The following is a 10201-nucleotide window of genomic DNA, read 5'->3' on the forward strand; positions in this document are numbered from 1 at the left end:
TCTTTAAATTCACTTGTATTTATCTACTGCTCACTCTATACATTTGCTCAGTCTTAACCTTTTAAGGTAAAATTACAATTTAACCAAAATTTTTCCAATAAGTACATTGACTTGTTTTATTTTTAAAAAAGAATTTCTATTCACGTACGACGAGTCAACGACCATAATGACACAATTAATGTAACCACCACAGGAACACCGCAATATTATTCACATAAATTCCTTCTATGCTATAAGACTTATAATCTCATTCTGGTATAGAAGAAATTACTTTCAAAGAAAGTTCCAATCGGAATAAATAAACTGAAACACGGTACGAAGATCGCGATCAACGCCGTCTATATATACAAATGACCCTCACGATTGATTTGAAGGGAACGATAATCTCTCTTGTTAACTGTTCTGGTTCCATTCATCTGAACCGATCGTCTCGACTAGGCCTCGTCATTACGCATCGGCCTCTGTAGCAGATTTCCGTCATATGGGAAACTCTCGTAGTCGTTGAAGTTCGCAGAACCTTCCCCAATATCGATTCAGTTGAATTGCTTGGCACAACGGTAGTACTATTGGGCTTCAGAGTGGTTGACAAAGGAGGATCCGTGGCCAAATGTGCGGACGACGAACTCGTTGTTGTGTCGGAGATGGTGTCTATTCGTCCCAAGGTCGTTGTTTTGTCCAGATCAATATCCGTCGTGGGCGCAATCGTCTGCGTCACCTCTATGTCGTTTGCACCGATACTATTCGTTGTTTCCGTTTCCTCGAAGCTCAATTGAGTAGTCGTCTTTACCTCAGCGTCATTTATCGTTAATTCTTCCTGTTCTGACTCATTAGCATGAATCGGAAATTCCATCTCTGACAGAGGAGGTTGCGTGGTTGTTATAATGTCATCCGGATCTTCCGTGTATGTCATCGTTGTCTCCTCCTCGGCACTTTTCATAGTATCAAAGATTGCTTGGACGTAGTCCGAGAGCGTTTTCACGCTTGTGTCTCCTTCGTTCTTTGTTATTAATCCAGGAATCGACGATGTGCCGGATCTACCGCTCGTTTTCACTGAATCATAGCTCCAAGAAGTTTTAGAATGTTCAAAGGCGGACGGATATCTTACCTCGCTCCATTTGGCCCTGTGGTTCTTAGGATAGTTATAGTCTCCATTCTGTCGTTCTTCGTTATGTTCTGAAAACTCTGATGAATTTCCTTCGTCCATTTCATTAGGAGTTTCTACCACATCGCTCTTTCTTTCCGATTTCTTCTCATCAACGGTCAGTTCCTCGACACCTGGAACTCTGTCTGAATTATCGTCCGATTTATTCACGTCGTTATTCTTAGCCCTATATTTACCAGCTATTGAATCGAAGTTCAATGTATTTTGGGCACTCTTCTGGTTCCATTTCTTCATTGATCCCCAGGTTTTCTGTTCTTTTTCCTCTTTATCGGTTTTTGTCTCGTTGTTCTGTTTCTCTTCTTTATCGTTCACCTTTATAATATCTCGTGGTTCCTGAACTAGCTTTGCAAATAAATCTTTATAAGGAGTCTCTGTGATCGTTGCCTCTTCAGTTTTGTATGTGGTTGGCATCGTAGTAATCTGAATTTCCGTAGTTCCATCCACGTCTTCGGGCATCACTATAGGAGTTGTCATGGCTGGAGACATAGTCCACGCAACTTCTGGTACTTCTGTGGTCGTGATCTTCGTGGGTTCGTCATTCTTCAGTATCTCGGTTAGAAAGTCTTGTAGAACCGACTTTTCCGGTGGACTCGATGATGCTGCTGGAAGTTTAGACTCACGGATGGGACTGTACTTGTATTGGTTTCGAAACAAGCCATTCAGAGCAGAGTTGAAGTGTTGGGACTCAGCCGTAACAAAATCATCGACGGTCGGTCTAACTCTAATACGGACTCTTCTCCTTCGTGCTGTCTGGAACAAATGGTTGCAGACATTCGTTTTTATTGTTATCATCGTATAGCACCATTGAAGTTCTAGGATACTTTCTTTCCTTTTTATAGAAATATTCTTACTATAATCTACAATAAGAATTTTGTTTTTAAGCAAATTATTTAACACTCTATATGAGATACATAGTTTTATGACAATGAATAAAGTACAATGATGTTATATTGTACAAAAATAATACTGTTCACCCTTTCGCATAAGAAAAGAGCAGTTTGCCACAAATGCTCATACTGATATTAATATCTCCTTTTTCTCCCCCTATAACCATACACCAACCTCTCACACTAATATTAAACTTCTTTTGTCTGTGCCTCTAACGATCTCCAATAACTCCTCGTACCTATGCATCTTCTTCAGGGAAAAAACCATATTGGTGTACGCCAAAAAGTAAACGAATCTCATATTACTTACACGTTGCAAAAAAGCTACCTTCATATTCTATGACAACAGTTTCTTCTACGTCGTTTGCAACTTTGAACTTACTCAGTGCCCTTCAAATAAGGCCAATCAACGCTGTTAATGATTACCAGACTGAGAATCATAGTGGAACCTTAAAAATTTGAAATAAATTAGCTCTATGATTATTTAGCAATAATTTATAATATCACCTTTTATTAAAATATATTTTTCATTCAACTTCTTATAAAGTTCTTACAAGCTTCTTATTCTCAATCTAATAAACAATATCAGTTTTCATGACTATGATTCTTAGCCTGCTGAATGCATATCCGCTTCAGTCTCGTCTTACCTTCTTCACAGTAGTAGGATTATCGTTCTTCTTCTCAATTTTCTCAATATCGACACTCTGTTGCTCCGTGGAACTCTCCACTCTGTCCCTCTGCCAAGTTTCCTTATCTTGACTAGCTTCATCCACATTTCCATTTTTCTGTTTCGCTACTGGCGTTACTGTGGTCGTCTCAGTCGAGTTCATCTTCTCCGTGTGATCCTGTACACTGGTCTTTCTACCGAATATCGTGGTACCTAGCAGCATTGACTCGTCCTCATCCTCCTGAGCTTGCTTTATTTTCTTGTCATTCGATGAGACCACCAATGTTACAGACGATGGTTCTGGCGCGGCAGTGATTATCTCAGGCGGCTTGCTGTCTTTTAGAGATTCGTGGAACCACTGGTTCCCCTTCGAAATTTCCCCGGGTACTTGATTCACTGCGAAACTTGGTTGGAATGAAGCCCTCGTCAGTTTGGTGGACCACTGACTCTCTGCCCCATAGATATCCGCTGTCGTTGGATGATCATCCTCCGGCGAAGGTCTCGCTCTCGAAGCTTGAGTGTATCTTCTTGGCGCATTACTGGCTAATTGAGTTTGGTCGTATTCCTCACGTTGAACCTGCTGGGCTGGATAGTTCCCGAAATTCAGGAGGAACTCGGGTGGATACTGGAATTTGAGAAAAGTTTTAATTAGATGGAGTTTGAAACTAGGAGTAGTTTGATTGTGCGTGGCGGCACGTGAGTTACATTTATGCGTGTTGGAAAGCATATTTCTGAAGAAAGATTAATTGGTTTCAGATATTTGTGATGCTATCCTGCACTTGAAATTAAAGTAATCTTTAAACGTAACGTGTTTTCAAAATTGTGATCTAAAATGTAGCTTCAAACTTGCAACAGTGCTCAAAATGAGGAGCAAAACACTGGTCATAAAATTTCTATATCGCAATTATTTCTACCTTATCGCGACCCACAAACGGACTGCTGCATGCCAAAACCGATAAATGAAGTCACAGAGCCCACAAATTGGAACAGGAACAAGCCAGAAACAGAAGACTACTTCGTGTACGAACACCGCAAACTGTGCTCGAATTTCTAATCACACCTTGCATCGTTCCTCGTTAATGTTCCTTCTAATCCACCTAACTGTCGCCGGAAGCGCTGTTCAGTATAGTGTACTCACGTTTTCGCTAGAGGTCTCGTAGAATTGATGCCCGGTTGGATTACGTGTTCCACCGGAGAATCCTCCGGCGCTATCGTAATTATCGTCGTACAAGCTTTGTTGTTGCTCTGTGGTCACGGGCTGTGGGCGTATTGGAGGATAATTTTCGTCCAGTGGTAGCTCATTATGCGCCTCCAACACAGATTCGGTACTAGTGGTAGTTACACGTTTTCTACCAGGTCGGCGGACTCTACTTCTTACTCGAGTCTGTTTTGTTTCATCTGTTCGAGATTTTGATTTAGCTGTGTATATCGCATCATCTGGAAGTACTGTGGCAACAGGTATTCTTTCAGTAGTCGTGATGGTTTCTGGTGTTGTTGTGGGTGGTGGCAAGGTGGTTGGCTTTGGTGGTAAGCGACGGCTAGGAGTCGGTTGGTATTTCTGACGATTTTTCAGCAGCTGTGTCTGTGGAGGATTCGATTCCACTGCGGTCTCATCATTCGGTAACAGTGATTGCTGTGGCACCTGAAAACAGGATGTTTTACTATCGGTGTTTGGTTTTGAGAAAACTTGTTTTCTCTGTAAATTCTTATCTGCTATAAAATGGTTTAAAATATTCCCTTTGTTCTTAGATTTTTGTTAACTAAAAATTATCAGTTTACGTTGACTTTTTCAAAGTTACCCACCTCTGGAAATTGGGGCCGGTACGTTACAGGTGCTTGGTATCTGTTATCCACTGGATGTACTGGTCGGAAGTTCGGTGGTCTTATAAATCCATAATCAATGTCCTCTTCCGTTGGACGTACCGTAGTAGTGGTTGTAGATGGCGTTGGTGTGGTTGTAGCGATTGACCTTTGCTGCTGTACCGCATGAATCTTAATGTAATCGCTATCGTCAGTCTGAGTGTGGGACCCATGATTCTGGGTACGAGATCTAGATCTGACTCTTTGTCTACTAGGGGAGGTTCGAGTAGAGTCTTGTTTCACCACGTTGAAACGAACGTACTCATCCTGTGAACCTCTGTTCCGTGTCTGAACCGAAGATTCATGGTGCGGTCGAGTGCCAACACGTCCTCGAACTCGCTGTCGTATTACTACAGGAGTTGTGCTCGTTGTAGTTGTCTCTAATGTTATCTGAAATATTAATGTGTAATTGTTCTAAAACATCCTTTCATCGTAGTTACCTAACTTTCGAATTATTCTGTATCATAGCGAGCTTATGCTTTTATTTTACCTTGTTAGAATTTTAGTGAAAATTAAAATTAGTGCAAAAATACTTATACAAAAATAACTATTGGAATCTGATAGTAAGTGCCCTCACATCTGACAATGAAATCTCCGTGGAAGAAACTGGCAATTCATAGTCTTCCTGTTTATTCTCCGGCAACGGGATAAATATCGGGTCCTCGTTAGGATTAGCATCAGCAACGGCAGACTGAATCTTCTCGCTTTCCACCCGATGCAGATTATCCTGTCCCGTCAAAGTGTACTCTGACTGCGGTTGCGGTACATTCACCTCGTAAATCGGCGAGTAACGTTCATCTTCTGATGCCCTAAATCTCGGATCAACAGTCGTAGCCAACTCGAAGTCACTATTTTCTACTTTTCCATCCAACTGATAATTCTTTGGCCTCTGAATAATTCCTTGATCCAGTGATTCTTCGTTTTGAGCCTGATAATTAAATCCATTCACTGGACTATGTTCTAGACCAGTCTGTTCAAGGGTAGATTGATCATAATTAGGTCGATAATGTGGCTCCTCTTGAATATTCTGAGGATAGTTTTGACTTCTTGAATAATCTTCCGAAACCATAGCGGATCCGTGATTTACCGTGACATCGTGGAGAGGAGGATAGTTCTCGGTAGTGCTGACAGTAGTGGAGGGATAATTCTCTGGGGCGTAGTCGTTCAAGTTTGACGACGAATCCAGCTGACGACTACCACTCGTATCTGACCCGGTTGCAGGAAGGAACGTGTTTGACGTAGAGGAATTCGAATCACTATGGGACACGGTGTCGTACGATTGTTGTGTTTGTACGTTCTGAGCGTGTCCGAGGACCTGTTGGCATGAAACAAGTCGTTTCGTTCAAATAAGTCAAATCGTTAATTTTACGCGCATTAATTTTAATATTTATATTAGAATAAAATATTTAATTCAATATTTAATACCGATAATAAATATCAAAAGAATATTAATGAATTTTGTAGAATTTTTTAAAGAAGTATAGTATCGTTTAGAGTATACTTGTAGTTTGTATAACTAAAACATTGTATAATTAATATTCTTTTCTAAAGCATTTTTCTTATGGTGAATATGTGTATTCGTTCTTATAAAAATATTTGTTTTCTTCAGATAAAATCTCTTCAGATAAATAATCAAGCTTCAGTTGATTTTCAAGGACAAAATGACGGTAACACTAGCAATTTAGATGAGATGCTGTACCTCAGATTGTTGACTAGTCTTATCTCGACTTCTGTACTTGTGTGTCCTGCTGACTGGTCTCCTGTGCTCTACATTGTATCTCAACGTGGTTTCCGGGATTTTAGATTTAGTTGGCTCGTAAGCGGATTCGCGATACTCCTCTGTAGTAGTTGTGAATCTAGATCTAGATCTATTGTACGGTCTTCGACTTCTGTCTACATTTGCTCTTGTAGCTGGAGCTTCAGTTGTTGTTTTAGGCCTCGTGGAAACTATTCTGCTTCTAAAATTAAAAGCATTCAAAACATTTTGTTCACTAGTTGAAAATGGTGCTTAATTTGAATTATATTCAAATTTAAATATACCTCTGTCTACTACGAGGCCTATACGTGGTCGTAGGAGTACGCGGCGTCGTTGTAGTAGTAGTAGTAGTGCTAGTGGTCGTGGTGGTCGTACCAGCTTGAAGTTTTGCCTCGTTCTTATCCAATAGAGAGTTTACCAGACCAGGAAGGTGCGGTGAGATCGCTGGTAGTTCTGCCGGCAAACTATACTGCGTGGGTCCAACGGGAGCTCTAACGTCGTTAATATCACCAGCAGTGATTTCACCGTCGAAACTACCAGTGAGACCAGTAGAGACCTGGGGATTGTGCTGACTATATTGTACATCAGTGTTATATCCTTGTGTTTCTCTCTGCTGAGCCAACTGCTGATTAATTAATGCTAGCTGACCCGAGGGGTCCTGTTGACCTATTGTTTCTTCTTTGAAACTAGGTGTGGTAGAATAAGAAACTTCTTCCGCGTGACTCAATGATGTCTCCACTTTGGAACTTTGCACGGGAATTTCAGTAGTCCTTAAATTTTCGTCGTAATACTTTTGCTTCCTCACTGTGGACCTTTGATCATCGTAATAAGACGTACTAATTACAGAGGCTGGCTTATTGTCATTGTAATACTGTCTGAACCTGAACTTGGATCCAGAATACCCGGGAGATGGCGTTGCTGAGTATGGTTGTTCATATTTCGGGGTACTCGACAATTCTGGAGAGTAGCTTATGGTCGTCTGGGGCTCGTACAAAGGAGTAGTAGGATTAGATTCACTGTTTAAACCGTCTAAGTAAGAATTAGGTTCTATTAGTGGAGTGGGACTAGGATTATGATTATCGGTCTCTTTTGGATCGGTATTATCCAAAGTATTTACCACCACTGACCCAATATGCGGCGCTGGGAAGGGAATTTTAGAATATCCTGGGGGTGGGTCGAAACTAAGGGGTGCCACAAAGAAAGGCAATTTATCGACTTTCCTTTCCACTCGGTTGTGGTCAATAGACGATAAATAAGGAAGATCAAACTTAGCATAACCTATTGGCGGTTCTAAGCTAGTTGGACCTACAAATACTTGAGGAGTATCTGGACCAACTGTATCCAGAACAGCTATAGTTTTAGCATCTTTTAATATCCTTAATACGTCAGACACTTTAATATTAGCTGTCTTTGAATTGGAACCTGCCATATAGACTGATAAGGGAGGCTGATTAGGAGAAGGAGTTGTAGTTGTTTGTCTATAGTTCTGTTGGTCCTGGTACGACGGAGTTCTCTGCCTTTGCCGTCCTCTGATTTTAGTTTTACTTTGTTTTGGCGCTTCTGAGAAATGTTGACGATGAAACTGTTGGTGTTGATCTCTGATTAAAGGGAGAGCCTGAGCTTGTACATTTTGATTCTCAGAACGCTCTGGACCAGTCACACTAGTTTCCCTTTCACGTTGTTTCTCTAAGATCTCTTGCTGCTTCAAGGCCTGTTGGATATCCAATTCCTTCTGCCTTTCCAGAACAGCAAGTCTTTCAGCTTCTCTCTGTCTAGCCGCTTCTTCTGCTCGTCGTTTCTCTTCTTTTGCTCGAACTTCGGCTAACCTTCTTCTCTCTAGTTCCTCAAGTCGTTGTTTTTCTCTGGCTTCTCGAATTCTTTCCAATTCTCTTTGCTTAGCTAATTCTTCTAATTTTTCTAATTCTTTTTTCTTCTTCTCTGCTTCCCGTTGTCTTTGTATCTCCTGTTCTCTTTGGAGAGCTTCTTGTTGGAGACGAGCTTTTCTCTCTAATGCTCTTTGTTCTTCGTTCAGCCTGGCAATTTCTTTCATTCGTTCTTCTTTCAGAAATTGGGCTTTTTCCTCACGTTCCAACTGGATTTGTTGCAAAATTTCTCGAGCTAACGTATCCTGTTCGTGTACGCCATCTACGCCTTGATTTTCGTGATGTTGGTGTGTTTGTTGAGGTTGCTGGTGCTGCTGCTGTTGTTGTTGTTGTTGACGGGAAGGATACTGTTTCCTTCCACGGCCTCTTTTCGGCTGACCTCGTTGTGCCAATGTTTCTGCTGGGACATAAACTAATTGCACCTATCAAGAAATAGAGCCGAAAAAGATGTCAGTCAAAGATTTGTTAATTATACTAAATTATATAAAAAGTTAATCCCCAATAGAAAACACCAACCTCTTCTTCTTCATCTTGTCCACTTTCACCCTGAGGCGGTAAGGAGGAATGACTCGTTTGCTTCATCTGTTTCGCGCCTTGTCTTTGATTCTCTTCAATCTGTTCAATGTTTCCAACATTCTGACTCTGTTGTAACAGTTGGCTATTCTTAAAATCTTGCCCGGGCAGGTTACTAAACTCTTGCACAAGGCTTGCATCTTGTTTGGTCGGTGCGTGAGGTCGTGGTCGTTGGGGTAGGAAGTTTTGTGCTGGAAAAGCTGGTGGCAATGCTTCAGAGGCAGGAAGAGGTGGTACCAAATCTTCCGACGCAAGATTTGCCACCTGCGAACTGCCTAATCCGCCTTGATGCAGTTGTTTCTCCTCATCTGCATTGCTGAAGCCGCTAGGTAGAAACGTCTGAGACTAAGCAAATAAAGACTTCCATAAGTTATAAAGGATTTCATTCAAATTAATAGTACTTCTTTAGAAATAATAAAATTGAAGATTCTTAAATTTATTCAAAGCAAGCAATTTTATGCAATCTATTATATTTCATCCTCCTGACGTAATTAATTTTGCAACAAAAAGAAATATCATTCTTCGTACCTGTAGAAGCTGTTGCTGGGCTCTGAGTTGTTGCTGCAACAACAATAGTTTCTGTATATTCTCTTGCGTCTTCTGTAGTTGCAGCAACTGTTCTTGGTACTGTTGCTGAAGCGCCGACGGCAAGGAAAGCTGAGGAAGTTGAGGTAACTGCGCGCTTCCACTCGTTAAAAGTCCCGTAGTGGGGCCATTTTGCTCGACTTGAGTTTGCGTTGCTCTAGGATTCGTCAATGGTATCCATTCGCTGTTTGACACCTGTCGCGACCATCTTTCGGCTTGTACCGTACCAAATTTTACCGACAGGATCAAGCAAATTGATATTATTAATGTCAAATACCTCCGCACAACCTGAAATCATAGAATATAAGCTATATGGATCTACTTCATCATTCCTTATGCTATTGCAAACCTAATATGATGTGTTTGAAACATAGTCCTTTCTGCTATCTTTCTTTTGAATGTTTTCGTTAGGTTTATTCGTATACAAATCTGATATAACCGCGAAGAATAAGCGCGACCGAATGACAACGAACGACAACGCACGAGGGTAGACGAACACGTATAAACGGTAATCCGAGTACGACCGATCTTGACCGAAGATTAACGAACGAGATCTGTCACTTGGTATGTGTAGTATGGTTAGAGCGTTCCTTGCGAATGGAGAGAATGCGAATGTAGACCGAAATTCACATGAAATTCCGTATGGCTTTTGTTCAATCGTCTTAACGAAACGAATAAATTAAGTCTTTGATATTTACACTTTTATCTTCATTTAAGGGTAACGAATCACGGGATTTTCATAATGACGACAGTGAAATATAGATGAAGAATGAGATATATAAATAAAATCATTTCGTGGCGAAGAAAATTGTTTTCGGCATAAAATCT

General features: G+C 40.9%; 1 protein-coding gene across 1 annotated transcript; it reads right to left on the reverse strand.

Moving 5' to 3' along the window:
- Nucleotides 1–412: 412 nt before the first annotated feature.
- Nucleotides 413–9745, reverse strand: LOC108545854 (serine-rich adhesin for platelets). The gene is made up of 10 exons (XM_017897650.1): nt 9719–9745; nt 9317–9661; nt 8732–9133; nt 6617–8637; nt 6276–6534; nt 5154–5891; nt 4520–4966; nt 3855–4358; nt 2697–3341; nt 413–1912 (listed from the first exon to the last, which is right to left on the reverse strand). The coding sequence occupies exons 1-10, from the start codon at nt 9743–9745 to the stop codon at nt 413–415; spliced, it is 6888 nt and encodes a 2295-aa protein (XP_017753139.1).
- Between the last annotated feature and the right edge of the window lie 456 nt (nt 9746–10201).

Source organism: Eufriesea mexicana, unplaced genomic scaffold, assembly GCF_001483705.2.
Source record: "Eufriesea mexicana isolate 0111107269 unplaced genomic scaffold, ASM148370v2 scaffold572, whole genome shotgun sequence".
NCBI lineage: Eukaryota > Metazoa > Arthropoda > Insecta > Hymenoptera > Apidae > Eufriesea > Eufriesea mexicana.

Coding starts and splice junctions, on each gene's coding strand:
- LOC108545854 (XM_017897650.1), bottom strand. CDS start 9,745: ATGTTTCAAACACATCATATTAGGTTT. Junction 6,535..6,616: donor AGGCCTCGTAGTAGACAGAG/GTATATTTAAAT, acceptor TTTTAATTTTAG/AAGCAGAATAGTTTCCACGA. Junction 5,892..6,275: donor AGACTAGTCAACAATCTGAG/GTACAGCATCTC, acceptor TCATGCCAACAG/GTCCTCGGACACGCTCAGAA.